Here is a 25259-nt window from a genome sequence, read left to right on the forward strand (position 1 = left end):
ATACAAATTTCAGCTGAATGTGCATCGTAATTATGTGAGATGGTTACACCAGAAATTGAGAAAACCGAGGCTGTGATAAGAAGACATAGAGCTGGCGCGCGAACCCAGGACAGCACTTGGTCTCTGGCCTCATAGCTGCCTTTGCCAGGAAATCTCTCTCCATGATCAATAACCTTCCTTGGTAGCTTCTGAACTCTGCATGTTGCCATTGAAAGCACCTGACTGTCAAGTCCTAAACCCCTTTTCCAGCCTTAGTTCTCACTTCCCACAGGCGTGTCTGACACTTTCCATCCTACCCCCCATTTTTCTTGACATGATCTGTCTTGTCCCCGTACCATCACTCACTTGGTCTTGTCTACCTCCAAAGCTCATCCTAACAAAACAGAGCAGGACCCTCTGCCTCTTGTCCCACCATATCCTCTGCCTGCCTTTTGCCTGCGGAGAAACTTTAGCTAAAGAACAAGTTTAATCAGAGAAGTGAGAAGATGCAGAAACAAAGGTAAACAGTCAAAGGAGGCCAAATAATAATAGTTTAACCATTAAGCAAAATCAAGACCTTTAGTTCCCTCTCAAGGGCTATAGATAATATTCTGAGCTATCTCCTGTGAGCTGTCTTATAGATACTGAAACCCCCACCAGGTGGAGAAGTTAACTACACGATAACCAAACTGTAACCATGACATAAGCTGCCACAGTTCCAAGAACTGGTCTCAAGGATATGGGAACAAATTGACCCTGGAACTGAAGATGAATTATACAATCAAGAGGATGCTGGTCAGAACACTAACGACCAATTTCAAGATAACTGTCAAGAGTGACTGTGCTATTTCTGCATGTAGTTCCCTTCCTCAGCCTATAAAAGCTCTAGCCCATGGATTGTCACTGGAGAGGAGCAGGCCTTTGGACAGGTATCCACCCCCCAACCAGTTGCCAGCATCCAGAATAAAGCAAACTTTCCTTTCCATCAAGCTGGCCTCTTTATTGGCATCTGAGTGGCAAGCAGCCAGACCCCGCTTTTGGTTACGCTGATATTTTTCTCATGGTCAAAACTCTCCCCGTGTCCCTGTTTCCTGAAATCCTGCCTAATCCGCTCAGACAGAAGGCATTTCTTCCTCCACATCCCCTCGGTGTGTTCTTGTCCTGTACCCTGTGGTTCTTCCCACTGTGTATTACAGCAATCACACTGAGTAACCTGGAGGCACAACCCAACTCTTAACGCATTTTTCTTGCACGTTAACACTGAGCTCTGTTCCTCGTAGAGAACCAACACTCAATATTTGCTCACTTGATTAAAAATGCATTTATTGAGTATCTACTATGTGTCACAAACTATTACGTACTGGAAAGATATCAATGTCTTAACATTATTAAGACATTGAGTAGAGTGTAAAAAATGAATACATGAGTGAAGGGACCAATAGATCCTCAAAGTGTGATTCTGTTTCAATGCAACCCATATTATATTCCAGATATTATTTTCTCCTCATCCTAAGGCATCTGGAGAAGCTTCCTGGAAAGAGGAACGGGGTCGGGTTAAATCACTTACGATATGAAAATTCTCATAGAATTACAGATCGCACTAAAGGCAAGAAAAGAGGGACCCAAACCACACACAGTCTCAGTTTAATGCAGTAGGTTATGTAAATCCAGTTTTTGTCAAGTTGAGCTATTTTAAAGGCCCTGGAGGTGTTTTCTATTGTAAGACTCCTATGGTGAACTTGTTTCAGACAGTGACTACCCACCCTACATGTATCATCTTGAAAACACAGTTCCCACAAAATGGACTATCAGAGAAGAATCTATACATCAGAGATGCTGGAATAAATGACCTTGGACCTCCACACAGCCGTGAGATTCTGAATCTCTAGTTCCAGGAGACACGTCTGGGGAGACGAAGGAAGGAGACAGGAACAAAAGCAGAGAGCAATCAAAGAGGCAGGAGTGAGGTCAGCAGGAAAACAGCCACAAAGTCAGGGGAGAATCATTGCCAAACAGATGAAAACAAGATGAAAGATTGGATGCAGGAAGCAAGGGGAGGCAGGGGAGGTATCGGAGTAAACGCCATTAGCTCATTTCGAACAGATCCTTGTACCCTTGTTAACAGCCCAGAGAAGATCAACCTGCTGCAGATACATGAGCGCTAAGCCTCCCACATTTCATCATCATCCCCACTTCAGTTCAGTTCAGTTCAGTTCAGTTCAGTCACTCAGTCATGTCACTTAGGGAAAGACTATTTAAAGTTATATACACACTACCATATATAAAACAGATAACCAACAGGGACCCATTATATAGCACAGGGAACTATGCTCAATTATTTTGTAATAAACTATAATGGAAAATGCTTGTTGAGGTTGTCAAGGTGGCCGGGCTCACCAGGCCTGGACAATAACTTTGAGGAGCCACAGGGCAGGAAAGACAGGGGCCAGAGCTCTGCCAGTGGCAGGCCAGGTGGGCAGGAGATTGACCCCAGGGCAGCCAGCAGCAGCAGTGAAAATTCTGAAAGAGATGGGAAGACCAGACCACCTTACCTGTTTTCTGAGAAACTTGTATGCAGGATGAGAAGCAACAATTAGAACTGAACATAGATCAATGGACTGGTTCAAAATTGGGAAAAGAGTACAACAAGGCTGCTTATTATCACTCTGCTTATTTAACTTATGAGTAGAGTACATCATGTGAAATGCCAGGCTGGATGACTCACAAGCTGGAATCAGGATTGCTGGGAGAAATATCAATAACCTCAGATATGCAGATGATACCACTCTAATGGTAGAAAGCAGAGAGGAATAAAGAGCCTCTTGATAAGGATGAAAGAGAGAATGAAAAAGCTAGATTAAAGCTCAGTATTCAAAAACCAAGATCATGGGATCCAGCCCCATCAGTTCAGTTCAGTTCAGTTCAGTTCAGTCGTTCAGTCATGTCTGACTCTGCGACCCCATGAATCGCAGCACACCAGGCCTCCCTGTCCATCACCAACTCCTGGAGTTCACTCAGACTCACGTCCATTGAGTCGGTGATGCCACCCAGCCATCTCATCCTTGGTCGTCCCCTTCTCCTCATGCCTCCAATCCCTCCCAGCATCAGAGTCTTTTCCAATGAGTCAACTCTTCACATGAGGTGGCCAAAGTACTGGAGTTTCAGCTTCAGCATCATTCCTTCCAAAGAAATCCCAGGGCTGATCTCCTTCACAATGGACTGGTTTGATCTCCTTGCAGTCCAAGGGACTCTCAAGAGTCTTCTCCAATACCACAGTTCAAAAGCATCAATTCTTCAGCGCTCAGCCTTCTTCACAGTCCAACTCTCATATCCATACATGACCACAGGAAAACCATAGCCTTGACTAGATGGACCTTAGTCGGCAAAGTAATGTCTCTGCTTTTGAATATACTATCTAGGTTGGTCATAACTTTTCTTCCAAGGAGTAAGCGTCTTTTAATTTCATGGCTGCAGTCACCATCTGCAGTGATTTTGGAGCCCAAAAAAATAAAGTCTGACACTGTTTCTACTGTTTCACCATCTATTTCCCATGAAGTGATGGGACCGGATGCCATAATCTTCGTTTTCTGAATGTTGAGTTTTCATGGCAAATAGATATGGGAAAAGTGGAAACAGTGACAGATTTTATTTTCTTGGGCTCCAAAATCACTGCAGACAGTGACTGCAGCCATGAAATTAAAGGACCCTTGCTCTGTGGAAGAAAAGCTATGACAAACCTAGATGGCACATTAAAAAGTAGAGACATCAAATCACTTTGCCAACAAAGGTCTGTTTAGTCAAGGCTATGCTTTTTCCAGTAGTCATGTACTGATGTGAGAGTTGGACAATTAAGAAGGCTGAGTGCCAAAGAATTGATTCTTTCAAATTGTGATGCTGGATAAGACTCTTGAGAGTGTCCCTTGGACTGCAAGGAGATCAAACCAGTCAATCCTAAAGGAAACCGACCCTGAATATTCATTGGAAGGACTGATGCTGAAGTTCCAATACTCTGGCCAACTGATGTGAAGTGCCAACTCATTGGAAAAGTCCCGGATGCTGGGAGAAATTGAGGGCAAGAGGAGAAGGGGGTGACAGAGGGTGAGATGGTTGGATGGCATCACTGACTCCGTGGACATGAGCTTGAGCAACCTCAGGGAGATGGTGAAGGACTGGGGAAGCCTGGTGTGCTGCAGTTCATGGGGTCACAAAGAGTCAGACACGATTTAATGACTGAACAACAATAATAAAGGAAAATAATCTGAAAAAGAATATATATACACACACACACAACTGAATCATTTTTCTGTAAACATGAAACTAACACAGTATTGTAAATCAACTCTACTCCAATAAAAATTAGGGACTTTCCCAGCAGCCCAGTGTTTAAGAATCTGCCTTGCAATGCAGGAGATGCAGGTTTGACCCTTGGTTGGGGAACTAAGATCCCACATGCCTCATGCCAACTAAGCCTGCGTGCCACAGCCAGAGAAGCACACACACTGCAACTAGAGAGAGGCTGACTGCCACAACGCACACCCAGCGCAGTCAGGGTTTTTTAGCAAATAAATAACACTGGGGCATATAAACACAATGGAGCCTTCCCAAGTGAAAGTTCATGGTGTCTAAGCTCTACTTCGAAACACTCCACAGAAAGTTTCAATTCAGAGTGGGGAGAGGGATACATAAGAAAGAAATGGGACATGAGTCGGTTAATGGTTGGAACTGAGTGATGTGGACATGAGAGACAATATTCTACACTCACTGCTTTTATAGAGGCTTGAGAATTTCCCCCCAAAATTAAAACACAGCGGAGCACAGGGATCTCGGGAAGGAAACCAAGGATGATGAGCCGGAGCCAAATTCTGATGCCATGGAGAGATCTTCTTTCAGGATGAGGTCTTCATTGAGTTTGTTCTTTGCTGCTCGGTCTGCGTGCTGAAGAGCAGCAAATAGACAAGCCTGAGCGGCTGTGTGGCAGTCTCATTACCACAGGATGGACCCTGATGCTCGTGGCTTGCAGTTTGCAGCATCAGCTTCCGAGAGTATCTCTTTTCCCAGTAAGAGTGGTATGGCTTACCCCCATAGCCAGCCCGAAATGGCAGCTGGAGGTAGAGCATGTTTGGGTTCATTGAGGAAGACAGGGTCAAGCTTCTGGGTTAACAGGATCTGACAGGAATGCACAGCTGCCAGTCTCTACACACGACCCCAGAGCTCAGGGACTCTGTTTGCCCGGGGGGAGGGGAACATGGGGGCTCCGCACTCTTAAAGGAGAGGAACGCCATGTATTGATCTGCTTGTGGCTGGTTTAATATGTGTAGTCTTTCTACTTAGCTCTGTGTTCCATGAGCTCCGGGACTGTTTCATTTTTCATTCAGTGTAGCCTGGGGTCTAACTCAGCGGAGGACGTAAATGTTTGTGGAATTGAAATAAAGTTGAATTGAAGACTGACAAAGTGGTCATTCAAATATACCCAAGGATTTAACTTGCCCAGCCCTTCTGCTCAGATTCACTCAGATGCTCTCTCCTTCCCTCTCTCTCCCTTCCCCAGGAGGGGTGATTAATAATTCAGCAAACAATAGTGTATTCTGATGGCTCCGAATATAACAATTTAATTGATATTTGTTTCTGCAGCAGTGCAATATCTCATTTTCCCAGGAGGGCAGTTTTCCATTTCTGTTCCAGGTTTCTCCCAACAAAACAGATCAATCCTGGGAATACCTGAAGGCCATTTGTTAAGAAAGAATGTGGGTAGTGGGTTTGAAAAAGACACAGTTCTGTAGCAATCGGGTTTTTAAACACTGACATTTATTTAGGGGTTTGTCAACTCATACATTATTAGGATATATTCTAATTTATATCAGTATATAATAGGCAATATATAATACCATAAATTGCATTTGTACACATAAATACAAAATTTGAGGTAGGGCCTCAAGAATAATGACTTCTTAAATGAATAATGCACAGTATATAATATGTACTCTATAAGATATATATATATGGTGCATCATTTATAATGTAATATATTTTCTTCATGTACAGTTAATGAAAAAATATAAGGACCTGATTAGGGAACATATCTTTATTCATTGGTGACAGGACCACATAAGATGCCTGCATTAAGGACAATAGCCAATTACGCAGTTAAAGAATAAACCTATCCCATGATAGGTCCATATAAAGTGCAAAAAAAAGACCCAAAAAATGAGACACAAAACAGTTCCTAGTCAGTTACTAAGTATCATCCTAGCAATAAAATACACCTATAAGGCAAATGGTTACCTGAAGATGTATTTAATCCATGGCAGGCAAATCAAGCCACCGCTCCCTCTTCAGGGGTGATGAATACCCAATCTTAGAACACTTTCTCTTTGGCTGCAGGCTGCTTAGAGGTGACCAAAGCAGAGACCACAGTTCAAAATCACTTGGCCTTTCTGTATAGTTGAAGCAAAATCCAGGAAAGATAGCTTTACTTTTGCAAATCCTCAGACCACTTTGCAGAGAAATCAGCATTAAGATTCGATCATCCAAACCTTTGCTCCCAGCCTGGAGGTTTCCTACACAATACCCAGGAGGAAACAGAGGCGACACTCATTCGCTGGCCTTGGCCTGTTTTCTCTGCAAGAGAACCTACCACCCAGCCTGAAGAAATGTGTCACAGACCCAAAGCCAGGTAGCAGCAGCAGGATCTTGCCATCACACTTACATGAAGCAATAGTTATTGTACAAGTCTCTGGCGAAAAGAATGATGACCAATGGCCAAGGGAACAAAGAGAAAAGAAAAAATCTTAGTTTTAGGCATGGGAAAACCATGCTGACAGGTCAAGTTTATCAGAAGCACTGAGACACATAGAGATAACAGAATTAGAACTTAAAGGAAAACTCAACTCCAGTGCAACATTAGCAAAGACAACCCAAGTCTTATCCATTTCCGGGTCATTGTGTTCAATGTCCTTTTAAAGTGCCGCTCACTGAAATACAAGTTGACTCCATTTCTGACCTAATACACATCGGAAATTTCAAAGACATTGAGGTCATCGAGATTTTGCATTGACCACAGATTCCATGCAATAAATAAATATTAGAGAGAAAGAAGAAAAAGACCAGACTGGACACATTTGTACATGACAAACACACAGCCTTAAAGAGATTAAAAGTTACTAATACACAAGACAAATAAATGTATAAGAAGCCACAACACCAATTGTGAAGGCATACACATATTTTTCTCCTTTAAGGATATTACAGGGTTACTGTTTTTAACATATGGCTTTTTTTTCTCAGAATGGGTTTCTGGCATTTGTTGGTATTAGGAAACAATTTCACATGTAGAAAACACCCTACTATTCTGCACAGTGAGCCAACGCAAGCCTTTCCTCAGCAACTCAGTTTTTGCCTCCATTTGAAGGGGAACTGTCAAGTGGCGCTTTATGACAATGCTGTTCATTTCATTTTTATTCATTCACTTTTTTCCTTCCACTTGACTGTGCATTTCAATAACATGGACACATCCATCTGGCCATATGCATCTCAGCGTCCCAGCCACGTCCAGGGGAGGTACCACGTGAGCAGACTGGCCATGAGTGGAGACAACTCAGATACCGAACACTGCTCTGGCAAGGAAAGCCTCGAAAGTTAAACACGACTATAGAAAGAGACAAAACTAAACTCACAAGGTAACCATTCCCAGGTAAGCTTAGAACCTTCCACCTTTAAGGACACTGTACTTGAAACTTGGATGCTGTAAGAAAAAAGTTTTAAAAACACAGACAGACACACACACACACAAACCCAGTTGCTCAGGGAACAGCCCCTGGGTCTTAACTGGACAAATTGTAATGAACACAAATGTCCTGCCCCCAAGTGCAAAACGCACTAGTTAATGAGGCTGTCCCCATTCTCACAATGAATTGAACTTGCGGTGTGTACGAAACAAATCTGGCAGCATCCATGAGTTTACCTCACCCCCTTTTTAATCACAGCAATTAACAGAAATTGGGTTGGCATCCAGCATCCAACTCAGATTTTAGCCAAGAGGCAAGAAAGGAAAGCCAGAAACCACGCATCCTTACGCAAACCCATTGTTCCCACGGGAGGATGCTAATTGATTTCAGTGATTTTCTTCAACGTTCAAACTGGAAAGGCTGCAGATCCTTTCCAAACCAAAGCTAGTCCTCCCTTCCTCTCCCACCCCGTCAGATACCAAGGGGAGAGGCTAATTTTTGGTACCACCGTGCAGGATCTGCTAGAGCCCTCGGGACTTTTCAATATGGCTTTCTCGGGGAAACCAATGCTAACGCTGGACAGGTCACTATGGGAAACACCGGGGCGGGAAGGTCATGGCTCAGCTTCCTAAAGCTAACTCTAAGGGAAGCGTAGGGTTAGTCTCTGTGATGGATTCCAGTAAGTTCTAGCTTTGGGAGGTAAGTAAGCAGAAAAAGGGAACACGAGGAAGAAGAACAAACACGCCTTGAAAACAAAAGAGATGAAAAATCTAGAGTTTGAAACCCATCTGCATTTCCTTTTGTGAAAGTTTTCACAGACCACGCTTCAAAACCTGAAGTCCACATGGCAAATGACGATGATATCTGCCCCAGAAAAGAAAGAGCTCTCAGTAAGATGAGCTGAGGTTTTTTTTTTTTCTTTAACAAATGAAGTTATTTTTTTAAAGTATTACTTTCAGGTCTGTTGTTGGGTTTCGTTACTGTTGAAAAGGATGAAAATGTCACATCAATATACAAGATTTGAACTGAAAACTTTGCCTGAGACCCTGTAATATGAAGACAAACAAGAAAATGATTGCAATGGTCTCCCCTAAGGAAACAATTTTAAGTTTAGATACTATTACTAGAAGGGGGAAAAAAAAAAAGACTATACTACACTATACTCACCATCTCTACAGTGATTCATAAGATATTTATAAGGACAGAAAACACCATTACAAGTACACACTACGTGAACACTTATCACATTTTAAAAATCTCATATATGCATGTTCAGGATGCAAGAAGATAATAGAGGTTACAGCTTTGCCAATCTCTGTAGACATATGATCCGCTCTCATTAGAGTGTGATTATGAGTACTGTGAACTGGGAACTCTTCAAATGGTATCAGCTAAGTGTAGTCTTAAAAGCAATAGCTCTAATTGGCTCACTTGCTACTTACCTAACCTGCATGTATCAGAAACTTCTGTACCTACAGTGACCTAAAAAGTGCAGTGAGTATTATGGTTGCTTTCTCTTCAACTCTCTACTTCTTTGATTCAATGGCTACAATGGGCATTGACTATGAGTGAAAAAGTGAAGAGTAAAAACTAAGACACTGTCTTTCGAGAGTTTGTGTCTGATATGTGTAACACATGGACAGAACCAGATTAAGTCTCAGTTTCCCAGACGTTGAGAGACAAGGTAACTACAGCTCGTAGAAAGACATTTGGAAGAGAAGATATATGGGATGCTGACGCTGGACCACGGTGTTCGACGTATGGAGAAACCAGAAGGGCACTCTGGTATGAATGTATGATATCAGGCACAAATAACATGAAGCAGAGGTAGAGGAAAGGACCCAAAGAATTCACAACTATGGTCATTAAACAAAAATCAACTGAGGGAATAGAGCCGACTCTTCAATTGAGGTTCTCCGCTTGCAGAGAGAAAGCATGCGAGTCCTTGGCGTATTTGAGATAGCTGGTCCAAATGATGGAAACAGAGTCCCAGTCATGAATGGAAATGGGCACTTCATCACCGTGGGGGTGTCTGAATCCACCAGCCTTATCTTACTTGAAAACATTTTCTGACCACTGCCAACCCTCCAGAGATACCCTGCCCTGAACTTCGTGTGCCTGAACGAAACCACGACGTGGCTCAGATGAGTCCAAACCAACCATCTGGTTATCCTGCATCAGCCTGACTGGCCTCACCGGTGACAATCACAGAGGATGCTTCTCTCCTGACCAACTCATGAACATCTACGTGTGACTTCACTGGGAGGTGCTCCCCTCGTTGATTCGAGCCTGTGAGGTAAACCCCACTGGAAACTGACGGCGTGGACACGGGCAAACCAAGCTCTGTCCAGCTCTTGGCTGCAGCATGCAACACTATGTCCTACTTTTCTAAATCATCACTCTCATGCACGGGTATGAACCGAGATGTGGGGAGAAGGAAGACGAAAAATGGGCAAACAGCTATCAGGGAAAGGCAGAGAGGAGAAAGAGAATCAAGTCTGGGCCATCCCATGCCATCAGACTAGCACTGGGTGCCTAGTTCCAAATCCTTCACTGGCAGTTTGAGTCCCAGCGAAGAGGTCCCCAAGGGGTCGATCATGTTCTTGTAACGCTCCCCACGGTGCTGAGCTAAGAAGGGACCCCAGTCCGGCTGCGGCGAGCACACCAACTTCAGCCTCTGCAAAGAAGCCAAAGACACACAGGGTCACAGAAGCAAAGCACCCTTTTCCCCCAGACACCACTCACCCATCCGCAAACTGCATGTGACCACATTTGCCAGAATACCTCCTGGAACCAAGAGGTCCTCAACCAGGAGAAGCGGTTAGGAAGACCAGCCCCATTCATTAACGAGGCCAGGAGTGGGTTACAGAGGAAACTTAGTTTAGTTCACCTGAAATTATTTATATCACCCTGCAAGCAACATTACAGTTGCTCAGGGTTTGCTGTGCACAAGATTAATAGAAGATAAAGGGCCCAGATTCTAATTATACATTTTTTCCCTCCAAATGGAGAGGATCCACAAGCTGCTCTCTCTACTGCCAAACACAGTCTGCAAAGGACATGTACTCAATTACTTTGTTCTAGTCTCAACAGTGAGTTGTTACATCAAAATAATTGGATTTTGTTTAGCATATTTCCCAAAAGTATATAAATGGCCAGGAAAAAAAAAAAAACCCTCAACCCCAAAGATACAATGCCAAGAGTGAGCAAAGATTTTAATTATCTGTTGACAAAAGTATACGCTTCTGACTTGGTTCAAAAGTGTGGGTTCTTGCAGAAGAGCTAAAAACAATGGGAATGTCTCTAATCCTTCAACTGAACGTTTCAGGGAAAACATAATTTGACCAGAGCATTTTCTAGAATAAGGAAAAAGAAGGCAGATTTCTGACTACATCAGAGGGAACAATGATGTGTTTATTACCTATTAAAAAGAAGCTGCTTCTTATAGCTGTTAGTTTAATCTCCCCCTTAATCATCAGTTTGCAACCTTTGTGTCCCAAATTAACCATAATAAATTTATATTGCCGCCTCATCAGTTTAGAGGATTTCAGCCTAAGACAAGAGTAGCAGAGGCTAACGCAGCTTCTGTTCAGAAGGAAAGAGGTTACTGGGTCAGGGAGTGGGCATCCACCTGCGGCCAGAGCAAGCCATCCTTGGCAGGGAGGGGACCGTGTCAGTGCACCTTAAGGAGACAACAGGCAGAATGTCCTGAGGATGGAACCTGGACCACTGCTTCAGTAAGAAGGCTTCTGCTTCTCCCTCTGCCAACTCTGCGTCCAGCTTTAGTCCAAGAAAAACAAAGGCTGCCTCCTCATTGCGCGCACATTCATGTGGCCCATTCACTCGTGCGCTCTCTCCCCATCTGCTGTTCCCCTCCCGAGCCCGCATGAGATGTTCCAGGGCGCTCTCTTCCTCCATCTGGCTGACGGAGAGCAAACCCCACGCAGCTGTTCCTCACCACCTGCATCTCCACGTGTGTTTCTTCATCTTGTTCTCATCCAGTGCTTCTCAGGCTTGAATTCGCATCAGAATCACCTGGGGGCTTGTTAAACTATGGCCACCAGAGACCCACATCCCCAAGATTCTGGTTCAGCGGAGCAGAGTTGGAGCCTGATTATTTACATTTCCAGGAAGCTCCCAGGCTTCCGGGGTAGCTCAGAATCTGCCTGCAACATAGGAGACCTGAGTTCAGTTCCTGGGACAGGAAGATTCGCTGAAGAAGGGAATGGCAACCCACTCCAGTCATCTTGCATGGAGAATTCCACGGACAGAGAAGACTACATACAGTCCATGGGGTCGCAAAGAGTCAGACGTGACCGAGGGACTGACACCCGCACTTTTACGTTCAGGCCCCCAGGTGGTGCTGGCCCCTGGGCCAGGCCCTGAGTAGCGCTGACCTGGTCCCGAACAGCAGCCCGCTGGACCCCCAAGACAAGGCAGCACTGATCGCTTCCTAGCACGTCTGAGCACTTGATTTCTCAGGAATAGCAAAAGCCCGACCACACGTCACCAGTGGCTCAGCAAGTGGCTGTCCATCCTCTCTGGAGTGAGGCAGGGAGTTTTTGCATGAGGAATGGGAAATGGGTTCAGCGAGGGACTAACTCAGACAGGCATCACCTCATACCAGCCATGCCCTGGACCTTTCATTGCATTCTACGGGCATGTTACATTCTAAGTGATACACTGACCCTCAGCTATGCCTAGTGATTTTAAATGTGACTGGTAATAGGTGTTTGGAGGGGGAGGTGCCTCCGACAGAGAGAAACATCAGGAAAGGGGCGATCTGCTGTGTGGTTAACAACCAAATGCTGGGATTTAAACTCTGGGTGAAGGGAGAGGAGGCGGGAACTCGTGGAGAGAGGCGACACCCTGACCACTTATTTTTCGGAGCCGTCACTGCTCTGATGAAGAACACAATAACAGCTCAGCCTGCCGATAGGCAGAGCCCCTCCATTCGAAGAATAACACATAATAAAAACAGGTTTAATAGAAACGATAGCAACTGTAACCACTTAATCACCCAGTCTCCCGCTAGAATATGTTTACCAAATCTTTTTTTTAAAAAAAAAAAAAGCACAGAACGCTCAGAGCTTCTCCCCTGGGAGGGAACGGCAGGCGTAGGAGCTGATACAATTACCTCAATAAATCTGCCAGGAGCCAGGTGCATTTTTATCACAAACATGATCGGGATCCAGATAACGGAGCAGGCAAGCATGAGCCATCCAAGCACCATGGACCAGTTAGGGTAGCGGTAAGAGCCATAGGTCATGGGCTCCCACTGGTAGAAGCTGAAGCAAAGGATAAACTGGGAAGAAAAAAGAAGCGCACATGTTAGGTGGGGACGTGAGTATGCCCTCAACAGTCACGTGTCAGACCCCTGCTGTGAGCTGCCTGCTTCCATACCTATTATCTCATTTCCCCCCAGGATGATCCTGTAAAGGAAGTATTATGACTACATTTTCCAAACGAAAGAACTGGACTTCAGAGATGAACTGACGCACACTGAGGTGCTAAAGCTGTACTTGCCATCACATAAAAATTCAGCGATGCATGTGGGTGTCTATACACTCAGAGGGGCTGCGAGGACGAATTTAAAGGATGTACACCAGGGTGACTGAGGGGTGGAGGTGGGAGAGGGGATGGCGTGTGGTTTTAAGGGGCTGTCTCTGCTTTCTGTAACTGATAATCAAGCCTGAGTTATAAGGGGGAAACCCACTAGGTTAATGTGAAAAGCTAATTGAATCTACTCTGCTTTCACCTTGAATAGGGAAAGGACCATCTCCAGGAGCTGCCTCTAAAGCTGGCCAAGTGGTCCCCGAGCAGCCGCCGAGCAGGAAGTTTGGTTCTATAATCAGCGCTGGGACAAAGAGAGGGGCGGCCCAGCCCCCCTCAAATGACACAAGGTGGATGGCCTTGCCACAAAATGGCGAGCTGGGGACAGGCTAATCTCAGCTCTACCACTAACTAGCTGAGGGACCCGTAAGTCTCAGACTTCTCTGCTATAAAACAGATCCGTTTTACACCGGGTAGACACCCCAGGGGTGTTCTGGAAACAACAGTCTGCTATTTACTCAGGGGCCCCCTCTCCCTTTCTTGTTGTTGGTTTTTTCAAAAAATGTCTGTTTCTTGGGCTGAGCTGGGTCCTAGCTGCGTCTCGTGAGATCTTCAGTTGCAGCAAGTGAACGCTGAGTTGCAGCATATGGGATCTAGTTCCCAGACCAGGGATCAAACCCCGGCCCCCTTCACTGGGAGCATGGAGGCTTAGCCACTGGACCACCAGGGAGGCACCGCCCCCTTCACTTTTAGGAGAGGTCATGATGCATTTTCAGCACTTGATGCCCCCTCACCACACATTTTGGCAGACAGCAGTGATGAGAAACCTCTGAAAAGTTGGTTAGAGCAGCTGCAAAGGAACAAAGGAACAGATATGTTGGGAAAACAAACAAGGCACCAGGAAAGACGGAAGAGGGGTCCTAATGGCTGTGTTGGGGGCCGGAGGAAATGGAGTTCTCCCCTGTGTCCAACCCACCCAAGGCAGCCTCTGCCTAGAACAATGCACCCGCCTACTTCCTCCCTCCTCCTCACCTGTCTTGTTCTATCTTAAGCAGTAAAAGAATTGCCTGAAAATGATTGGGGGGAATTATGTCAGGAAAGATAATACATGGAAGTGTTCTGGAAAAGTGGGAAGCATTATACAAATGTAAGGCATCTTTATGATTGCTGCAAAGCCCGGGCTGTCGGGGCAAGTGATTATTCCAATGCAACAGTAATTCAATATATGGATTCAAAGCAGCAAGAGCCTGAAGACAATGGCTGAAAATACTGCTCCTATAAGAGATATATCTACTCTAGACCCCCTTTAGAACACTTGCCCCTAGAGTTATAAGCTTTATTAACAAGTCTATTGGAAACAGGGCTTAATGTAATTATGGTAAGTTGCTCCATTTCATTTACTATATAAAGAGCAATACATCTGCTTATGTGTGCATAAGTCAGTAACATGATCTGCCTATGTATACAATAATTGCATGCAGAATATTTATAGCTCTATAAATTCATGAAGGCACATATAAAAATGATCAATTTTATTTCAGGGGTTTTGAAGTCATTGAAACCCATAATCTCAGCTCAGTCTAGTCTCCTGCAAGATAACCGTGTTACAGAAGGGCAAATGGCCAAAGAGGAAGGGTTAGGCTTGGTCCTCTGATACCATTTCCTGTTACACAGGTATCATATCAAATTTATCTGTGTAAACTTGTTCTTGCCATCAATTTCACCCTGCCAAATCAGCTTTGATAAAACCCTGCTCTCAGATGAACCTGGCCATGAGAAAGGATAATTTGGCCATGGAGCCAGGTCCACCTGACATTCAGCTGATGGCAACAGAAGGTGATGCTGATGATGGAACTGACCCCTTCGTCTTGTCTCTAGCTCCTAAACACAGAAGGAGGATTTGGCGGAAAATATCTTCTGGGACCTCGCCACAAGTTTCTGTGGAGAGTTTTATAACGGAAACTGAGTAAAGCACAGCACAGTTGAGGCACTTTCTCAAAACACATAGCCAGTCCCCATTATCCCTTTTCTCTGAAATTCTGCTCTCAAAGAAGACTGGGATGATTGTAATCCAGAATTGGCCAAACTCCACTTGGAGATGAAAGCAACCAGGCTTTCAGAAATATATTAGACGTGTGTTGCTGCTACTGCTAAGTTGCTTCAGTCGTGTCCAACTCTGTGCGACCCCATAGATGGCAGCCCACCAGGCTCCCCCGTCCCTGGGATTCTCCAGGCAAGAACACTGGAGTGGGTTGCCATTTCCTTCTCCAATGCAGGAAAGTGAAAAGTGAAAGTGAACTCTCATAGTTGTGTCCGACTCTTAGCGATCCAATGGACTGCAGCCTACCAGGCTCCTCCATCCATGGGATTTTCCAGGCAAGAGTACTGGAGTGGGGTGCCCTTGCCTTCTCCAAGAAGTGTGTTAGACAGGTATTATCTTAAAGCCTAGATAGCCTTGGATTCGATTCTTATTCTGCCCCCTGCAAGCTCTGCGGCCTCAGGCAAGCTCCTCAGCCTCTCCAAGCCTCAGCACAGGCCTCTGTAAAGTGAGGAAAGAATCACCTAGCAAGCAGGGTGGTCGGGAGCCTAAAAGACAATGTTCCTAAAGAGGCTGCCGGATGCTAGAGCCCCACGTCATCGTGTTGATTATCACTGTGTGATATGTTTCTGCAGAACAGAGTAAGATTCTTTGAAGCTTAATCTGTTCTAAGACAGGAGGCAAAGGTCGAAAGAATCTGGGACAGATTCTAACTTTGATTTCACCCAAGAATAAACCGTGTGTAGCAGTAACATGAGGATCTGGCGAAGCTCAGCAGAGATAAAAACAGCAGAGGCAGACGGGGTCGAGGGCGGGGGCGTCTCCTGTTTTCCTCTCAGTAGCTGGCTAAACCCATCGGTCCTGAATTCAAGAAACTGAAAAATATATCTCAATCCTTTTAACTCTCATGTCCCCGGTCTGGTGGGACTTTTCAGATAAACTGCAGCCTCTGGTAGGTGATATCAGATACAGACACAGACGTGCACACAGATGTGGCTTCTATATAATGTCTCCTGTCAATGCCGAGGGAGGAAATACTGAATGTGTTCTCTGTCTAAACTTCTTTTTCTGAAAGAAATTGAGCTGTTTTGATTAAAACACACTTTGTGACAGTTTTGGGGTTGTTTTTGGATTTTTGGTTTTGTTTTAAGGAAAATATCTGTTTTCTTTACTATTTTAGTCATGTTCCTTTAAAGAAGCTGTTATGATGCAGCGAAACAAGGGTCTTAATCTGGTTTCTAGTGCCCCCTGCTGGGTTTAGCAGGAACTACAGCCAGCTTCCTGCAGCCTTTGACCACAAGCCAGGGAGGAAGAAAGACAAGGTCTCTTGACAATTACTGTGCTTAGAGGGTGGATGGAGGCAAAGCCAGAAGCTAAGCCGCAATAAAGGAGCAGGTGACAGGACGTACATGTGAGTCCCTACGCAGATTTACTGGTACAGGAAGGGCTCTGATCTTTAAGAAGATGAATGTCAGATGATCTTAAATGTCATCATCACACTTGAGGATGGTAAGATAGTCCTCAAAAAGCAATAAAGATGAACAATAAAAGTCTAACTTCTGCTATACGTATTAGTTGCATAGTGCTGTGTTGAGCAGTGTTTAAAAGTTCTAGAGACAGACTGCTTGGGTTGAAACCCAGGCTGTTGTTACTATTAATAATTCTGCAATCCTAGGCAAGTCGCATAAGCTCTGGGTAACAGCTTCCTCCTCTGTAAAATGGAGATAATTATAATACTAACCCCACAGAACTCCTGTAGGGGAGAGACGAGATGGTACATAAAAAGCACTGTGCACAAAGGGTGGACCATAGTTAGCATGTGGGAACTGTGATCACACGAGGCAGACTGATATAATGGGAAATGCTCCTGAGAGATGCTCCAAGCCAAGCCTGAGTCCTAGCTCTGCCCTCCACCCCTCCATCAGCCTTGAGCTTTTGGGCAGGGTGCTTCACCTCTTTGAGTTTCAGTTTCCTCAGCTGAAAGACAGGAATGATATCCATCCTACCAGCTCCCCAGGCTCATCTGTATGTAGGCACACGTCTTGTTCAACATAAAGCATCGCATATGCATGCAAGGTGCTGCTGGCATGATAAACCATGCAATCCTTACAGTTAAAATGGTCGGAGTCACAAAGGCCCAGCAGACTTTCCAGAAAATGTTTGGCTGGAATCCAATCATCATCTCGATATCTTCACAGAACCTTTGCAAGCCTGCAAAGAGACAAACGGAGATGGAACATGAGGTGTGGTGGCAGGGGGTGAGATGGGGCAAGGGACAGCAGGAGCGCCCCTCACTCACGTGCCATTGGCTGGGATGGCCCCCTCTTGCTGCCAATATGACCCCTATTATGTAGGAAACCATCAGACAGGTGACTCACTGCTGGGAAGATGAAGGCAAATGGACTGTTTAAATAGATAGCAAACACTCTCTGCAGTGAAGTTCAACGTGAGATGTCATCCCACGGTGCCAGCTAGACAGCTCCATCCCAGCCTAACCCAGGCATCTCCATGCTGCCAGTCTGACACAGTCACCTGTGTGGCTGTTTTCACGGGTGGGTTCATGGGTTCAGCAACCAACTCTGGCAAACCCAATTACAATCATGATCAATAAGCAGAGTGTATTATGAAAGCCTTGGGATTTCAAGGGAGACTCACCGTATGTTGCTTTTTATCCCCCACCCTCCCGAGGATGGGCTTCCCTGGTGGCTCAGCTGGTAAAGAATGTGCCCACAATGCAGGAGACCTGGGTTCAATTCCTGGGTTAGGAAGATCCCCTGTAGAACGGAATGGCTACCCACTCCAGTATTCTGGCCTGGAAAATTCCATGGACTGTATAGTCCATGGGGTCACAAAGAGTCAGACACAACTGAGGGACTTCCAGTCACTCCCAAGGATACTCTTCCATGAGTCAATTTATCTCTGCTCCATGGAAGATGATAAGGGCAAGCAACAACCAATGTGACTTCCACGTGGCTATCACCCACTTTATTGAAACTCAAAGGATTGTGGTCTTCTTGGTCACTGATCAACGTAACTATGTAAAGCAAAAAGCAGACGAGGGTTTTTCTCAGGGTCCCAGATACCCAGCATCCACTCTTTGAAAAGAAAAGCCACAGAGAATTTTTGAGGAGGAAGCAGTTTCTTGTATTGTTTCCTGAGCTCACCAGAAGTGAGGCTGTCTCAGAACTGGAGGGTTGCCATGCTGAAGAGACGTGAAAGGGCCCTGAATTTGAGCCCCTTCATAGTCGGCAGTTCCGACTGGTAGCCCCAAATAAGGGGCCACTGCAGGCAAGAACTGCACACTCGAAGCAGCTCTCTGACCATCTTTGGGTTTGCCTGTGTCTCGTTTCCCATCATCAAGCTCCTTCAATGACTGGCCTCTGGACACTAGACCCTCTGGATGTAAGGGAAGGTTAGAACGAAAAAAGAGATGAAAGTTAAAGATGAGGACCTCAGATGACCTTATCTGCAGGGCAGCAATAGAGATGCAGACGTAGAGAACAGACTTGTGGGAAGAGGGGGTGGGACGAATGGCGAGCGCAGCAGTGAAGCTCTCGCATCACCACGTGTGAAACAGTGGGGGATTCACTGCGTGACCAGCGAGCTCAGCCTGGCGCCCTGTGAGAGCCTGGAGGGGCGGGAGGGGGAAGGGGGCGGGAGGGGGAAGGGGGCGGGAGGGGGAAGGGGGCGGGAGGGGGAAGGGGGCGGGACGGCGGGGACACATGTATTCCCCTGGCTGGTTCACGTTGCTGTATGGCAGAAACCAATACAACATTGTACAGCAATTATCCTCCAATTAAAAAAAAAAAAAAAAAGACAATGAGGACCTCAGAAACCCATGTGAAATCCTGAAAGTGGGACTCAGTTCTTCACAACAGAAAAGACTCTAAAATCTTCTGTTTTCAGTATCAATCCTGTTACCAGACCCTTCCTCTCCATGAAACCATTCTCCAAGGAGATGGTGGTGTGCAGCTCGCCTAGGAAAACTGATGTGACAGGGTTCAAGGTTAGACTGAGGAAGACGCACAGAGCCAGCCTCCTACGGGAGGCAGGGGTGGGAGGAGAAGTGCTCAGGTTCCCCCAGAGGGGATCGAGAGCTGGGTCCAGACTGTGGGAGGGGGTGGATGGTGGGTGCCCAGTTTCAGCAGGAGGCAGTTCGATGCCCAGGAGCAGCCCGGAACTGAGCGAGATGACTTGGGCTCCAGAGTTAGCACAAGCCCTGGAAAGTCAGCTTCCTCCCTTCCCGTGAGGGCTTTGGACGCCTGCTCCTACGGGCTCCACTCCAGGTCCCGTGATGGATCGGCCTGATCTGCCAGTGTGGCCTGGCAGATGCTGCCCAAGGGCACCAGTGGGAGCCACCAGGCAAGCCTCCTGCCTCTTGCTCATCCCTGAGTCAGGCTCTCCAATCCCTCCATCCCCTATCCGTTCTGGCCCCCACCCAGCACAGCCCACCCGCACCCTGACTCACGCCCAAGCCCCCACCAGAGTCCCTTACTGAGTCAGTGGCTAGGCCTTTGTTCTTATGGTTCCTCTGCCTGCTCTATCCTTCCCACTTGTCCCAGTCCCTCATCAAGGCTAACGCTAGACAGAGGAATTGGTTCCCAGTCCCTCATCAAGGCTAACGCTAGATAGAGGAATTGGTCTTGGAGCCAGGAGCTTGTGCATAGAGATCTGCCTGCTGTACGACCTTGAACCTGGAGGGGTAAGAGAGCTGCAAAGGGATCAGAGCAACAGCTTTTCCCTGAGCCAGCAGAAAAACAGCAGGAAATAAAAGCAGCGGTGAGTTCATAGCTACTGTTTTAGACTCAGTCACGCAGACCTGGTGCCCAGAAAGGGGCTACCACAAGCTCCATATAACCAACCAATCCTGAACCGTTAGTCAAGGACCTGCCTCAGCAACCAATCACTTTCGCCTGCGCAACTTCGCGGCCTTTGTCTTCACCAGCCGCACCCTTGCCTTTGGTCTGAGTATGGTCTTCCAGGGACTGCTCTCCTCGCTGTGTGGCCTGGTGCTGAGAAGGGTGACGCCCCTGGATTAACGGCCTCCTGTTGCTATTTTGAACAATTTTTAACATGGGGTTCCAGATTTCCATTTTGCCCTCAGCCTCACAAATTAGGTCTCCAGCCCTGTGTGTGCCTCCAATTATTCTCTTACGGTTAATGTGACGTTTCAGCTGCATCCCCTGGAGCCAAAATGCAATGTGTGGGCTTAGAATTTCCCTGCCTCGGCTAGCAATAAGCTCAATACTCAGCCTCAGTCCTTGCTTTCGTTTATGTCCTTTTATTTCTGAAATGCCGTCTTCTCGAGCCCTTTTCTGGTTAGTCTGGCCCTCCTTTATCTCTGGGCAGCCTTAGGGCTCCCAGCCAGGTAAGAGTCATTGCCTGCTGGAACTAACATCCCTCACAAGGACGGAGAGAAAGACAGAGTGCGCATGGGATATAAAACAAGTCAGTCACTGACCAACGTGGAAGAAAACAGATCAAGACCACGGAGCACACTGTGATCTGCGGGAAACGCACAGTGTAGAGCCAAGCAGTTACCAGGCACGAGGGCTCTGTGGCCGCAGGTTAATGCCAGGGTTTCCCCATCAGGGAAGTCCCTGTACTGGCTCTCAGGAAAGTACAAATCACTTTTACAAAGCGACTCTATTAGGTAAAAGTCTATTAAAGAGATTGTTCCTACACCAAACTTGAGGAGTTCCACTTCTCTAGCTACCACAAATCTGGAGATTGGCCTTTGAAGAGCACTGTCTTAAGGGCCTGAATCAGCTCTTTTGATCTAAAGAGAAAACTTGAAAGTTGTCCCCAATGTATTTTAAATGTTTGAATGGCAACCTCTAGAATCTAGACTCGAGATCATTAGAACTGAGAAGAAAACACAAATCTCTGCAATTTGTCTGCCTCCTTCTCAGATTCAGCAGCCAGGATGATCAAATCAGTCAAGCTCATTTCCTTTCTTCATGGGTTCATGTTGAACTTCCTCATGCTAACCGGCATTTGTTTGGGGGCTTATCGTCTCAGTAAAGAATCCACTGGCATCTGGAGCGTACATTGTATATTTACGCAAGCTTTTCCTTTCACCTCTGATAATGACGTTCGCTTCAAATGTTTCCTCTAAGCTTCCCTTCTTGGAATTCCCTCCAGGTCCAAATCAGAGGGTCACACCCGCATGTGACGATACCGGAGTCAAGTTCAACCTGAGCTTAGCACAGAGTCCACCTAGCCCTGGGAGCTGGCCCAGCACCAGCCTTCCAGAGCCCCGGTAATTGCCCGGGTGATCCCCCTAGGAAGGCTAGCAGAGCCCAGGGAAAAGCACTCGGGATTTACTTTTTCCTTCGGAACCAAAAAATCTACCAGCAGATTTATATGAGGGCTGGGAGAGAGAAATTTAAGTCCTAAAAACAGAAATGTTCAAAGGTTTCTGTTTTAACGGGTGCGTGTAAACCACACTGAACAACCCTGTTTTATTGGAAACAGTCATGCAAATGTGCCTTTTGTGGGCAATATCAGGGAGGCTTCAGACAGTGGAGGAGGTCAATGAGGTGGCTACCTACACTTGGGCCAGTGCCACAGTGAAGTGCCTTCCTGACTTTGCCAACAGACCATCTGGCGACTTCAGCTTATGTGTGGAACCACAAGGGCTCGAGTTTCCAAAAGAGAGCCCCAGAGGCCTCTCCGCAGTAACTCCTTTGCTATCTGGGCAAAAAGTTAGGATTCACTGTGGCAGACTGGCCGGGTTTCAGCCACTCTCTACTCAGGTAGGAAGCTCTTTGAAGCCTTAGCCTAAATGCGAGTCTTCAATCACAGCGTCACTGCAGGCTTGAAGCTGTCTCATCAGCCCAAAGTGCTGGCAGTCTGGCCTCTGATGCCATCAGGACAGCTGGCATGCCCGCCTGCTTCTCTGGCCAGAAGCTAAACTCTCTCTGCAGTGGGGATGTACACTCCAGCTGAGATAAATTCTTCTTCTGCCAATGCCCAACAATGGCTGCAGTGTCTTCCTGTTTCTGGGGCACCCAGATTTTACTTGAGAGGTTTCCTTTTTATATCTTGACTGCCCATCACCCTCCATTTTAATGTATTTTTCAGTAAAGCAAGGAGCTGCTGAAACCCTGATGGGCAAGAGGCTAACCATTACATTAAAGGCAAAAGGCTCTTAAGCACATCCCTGCATCCAAGTGATACCCTGCCTTTCCTTTCACCATCCCTTTTTGGTTTTGAAATACAGATGGGTCTTCTGACTTGGCATTTTTCCTCTGTAGTAAATACGGTATTTACTATAGAGGCCTTATCTATATTAGGGATGTCCCTGTGAGATACAAGGACATCAGCACCACCTTGAACCCCATAAGACTGGTGGTACACAGGAGGGGCTCAAGAGGTCACCTGGTGAGACTCAACCCCACCCCCCAGCCAAGCACAAACACCTCTCCAGGAAAGGCAAAGATGGCATCTGCTAATTTTTCCTATTCTTCTTGAGAATGGCCCCACTGATTATAGGATGCTCGTTGCTATGGTGATGCTTGCTGCTGCTGCTGCTAAGTCGCTTCAGTCACGTCCAACTCTGTGTGACCCCATAGACGGCAGCCCACCAGGCTCCTCTGCCCCTGGGATTCTCCAGGCTAGAACACTGGAGTGGGTTGCCATTTCCTTCTCCAAGGCATGAAGGTGAAAAGTGAAAGTGAAGTCACTCAGTCGTGTCCTACTCTTAGCCACCCCACGGACTGCAGCTTACCAGGCTCCTCTGTCCATGGGATTTTCCAGGTAAGAGTACTAGAGTGGGGTGCCATTGATAGGAAGGGTTGATTTATCAGGGAATTGGAAGTTTCTTCCTGGGAAAATCTGGGGTTGAGATCTTGCATCACAGGTTCCCAAGATGCTAATAAAGTCTCCTAAGAATCTACGATGGGGCTCTCCTGGTGGTTCAGATGGTAAAGAATCTGCCTGTAGCTCAGAAGACCTGGGTTCAGTCCCTGGGTCAGGAAGATCCCCTGGAGAAGGAAATGGCAATCCACTCCAATATTCTTACTGGGAAAATTCCATGGAGAGAGGAGCCTGGAGGGCTACAGTCCACGGGATTGCAAAGAGTCGGACACAACTGAGCAACTAACACACACACACACACACACACACACACACACGGATCTGTGAGGTTCTTTTTCCTCACTAGTATCAGGAGACCACCAATGAAGCTACTCCTCACCTCAAGCTGCATGAAGACTATAGCTACCAAGATCCTGAAATACTTTCACAGGAGCAAAGCAGTCTCCCTCTTCCCCCCTAGTCTGGCCACCATCCACAGGCATTAAACAGTCACTTGTCAAGGGCATGTCCCAGTTCTAGCAGTTTCTGATAACAAAGTTTCACCATCGGTCATCTTTTAGATCCAAGTGATTGAGGCAAGCTTGGAAATAAAGGTGCAGCTCTGTTTCCTAAATAGCTGCAATGAAGCCTTTGCCTTGTCTTATTAAATAGGAGAAACCTGCCAGCCACGGACGCCTCAGCGACACTCAGTTTGGCCTCAGCATCCATCTCAGTGGTTCCCTTACCGTACACATAGGAGATCCCCACGAGCTCAAAGATGGCAATGATGACGAGGGCATAGGAGGCGGCGTACGTATCCACAAGCTGAAACATGTAAATTCCACCCTGGCAGGGAAGAGAGACAAGCAATGTCAGTGGGCCTGGATCCAGGCTGTGTCCCACTTCCAGCAGCCAGTCCTTCCAGCCTGAGCAGGGTCACGTGCCAACAGGAGTCAAAGGATTCCCCCCTCCCCTGGAGAGGAGCAACTTAACTCTGGTCAAGTAAGCCAGAGGCCTTGCTGTGTTAGCAAAGCAGTCCCTTGAGAGACTCCCAAGCTCATCAATAGCACAAGCCCAGAAAAGTGATTCAACATCTGACTCTTCAGAGGCAGAGGTCACACATTTGAAGATGTAAATGTAAAAGGAGCCAGACTGCGTCATTTCTGCTTGAAGCAACAGATGGCCGTTTCTGCCCAGGCACCTGCCTGTGGCTGACCTCCATAGGACCCTCAGGTGTCGATGGGCAGTCCTCACACATCCGTCAATGGGCAGTCTTCATACATCCCCCTGTATCTTTACCCCACTCTTACATGAGGTTTAGAGACCATCTCCTTTCAATCCATCATTTTACAAATGAAGGAACCAAGGCCCAACGTGGTGACTTGCGCAAGGTCAGAGAGACGGCAAAAGCAATATACATATACATCAGGTGAGCAAATACTCATCTTCCCAGACACTCGGGACCAGAAGAAACTCCAGTGACTATAGATATTGTATATTACAAGTAATCAAGTGGAAATGCCTCTGGCCAGTGAAGCTGGATTTCCACGTATTTCATTTTCTTCAAGTAGGACACACCTGTCTCGTTGGCTCAAGAAGGCTACATCTCAATTATGAAGATGCTAGAAGTATCATTCGTAGCCAAGGTGACATATTTCCCTCTGTGGTCAGAATCTCTAATGGACTGGTGCCATCTGCTTGGAAATGGCAATGGTTTGGCTGTTATTCTAAGGTCTGGGAGTTAAGAGTAAAGAGACTGAAAAGCCATCAGCCCCACCCGCAACCTGCCCCCATCCTAAGCCTGTGCCCAGCAGGCGTCCTACCTGAGTGATCATTGGGAAGCCCATGATGAAGAAACAAACGCAGCAGCCCAGAGTAAAGACCGGCTTGTGAGTGCGCAGGTACTTGGGGAACTCGTCCGAGATGGAGGTCACTATGGTCTCGATGGTAGCAAACTGGAATGATGCCAGAGAAGGGACGCCTGAGACGCTGCCCAGCCCCACAGGCTCAAAAGAGTCCTCTGTGTCTCCCACCAGGCCAAGTGGCACTGGTATGAGGATTGCTCTTCGGGGTTGCTTTCCCTTGATGAGTCTAAAGGATCTTGCTGGGGTCCAACCCACAAGGTCAACAAGCAGAATCTAAGCAGGATGTGAATCTTAGAGCTA

The 25259-nt window shown here is 46.5% G+C and overlaps 1 protein-coding gene across 1 annotated transcript in view; it reads right to left on the reverse strand.

Moving 5' to 3' along the window:
- Nucleotides 1-5767: 5767 nt before the first annotated feature.
- SLC6A5 (solute carrier family 6 member 5) overlaps nt 5768-25259 on the reverse strand; it is a 58244-nt gene continuing 38752 nt past the window's right edge. Inside the window, exons 11-15 of the mRNA XM_042237862.2 lie at nt 24918-25049; nt 23841-23940; nt 17405-17505; nt 12841-13008; nt 5768-10380 (exon numbers count right to left, since the gene is read on the reverse strand). Of these exons, the coding sequence (XP_042093796.2) occupies nt 10225-10380; nt 12841-13008; nt 17405-17505; nt 23841-23940; nt 24918-25049 (657 nt within the window). The 3' untranslated portion in view covers nt 5768-10224. The remainder of the gene's footprint in view (nt 10381-12840; nt 13009-17404; nt 17506-23840; nt 23941-24917; nt 25050-25259) is intronic.

The sequence above is a fragment of the Ovis aries genome, chromosome 21 (genome assembly GCF_016772045.2).
Source record: "Ovis aries strain OAR_USU_Benz2616 breed Rambouillet chromosome 21, ARS-UI_Ramb_v3.0, whole genome shotgun sequence".
Classification (NCBI taxonomy): domain Eukaryota; kingdom Metazoa; phylum Chordata; class Mammalia; order Artiodactyla; family Bovidae; genus Ovis; species Ovis aries.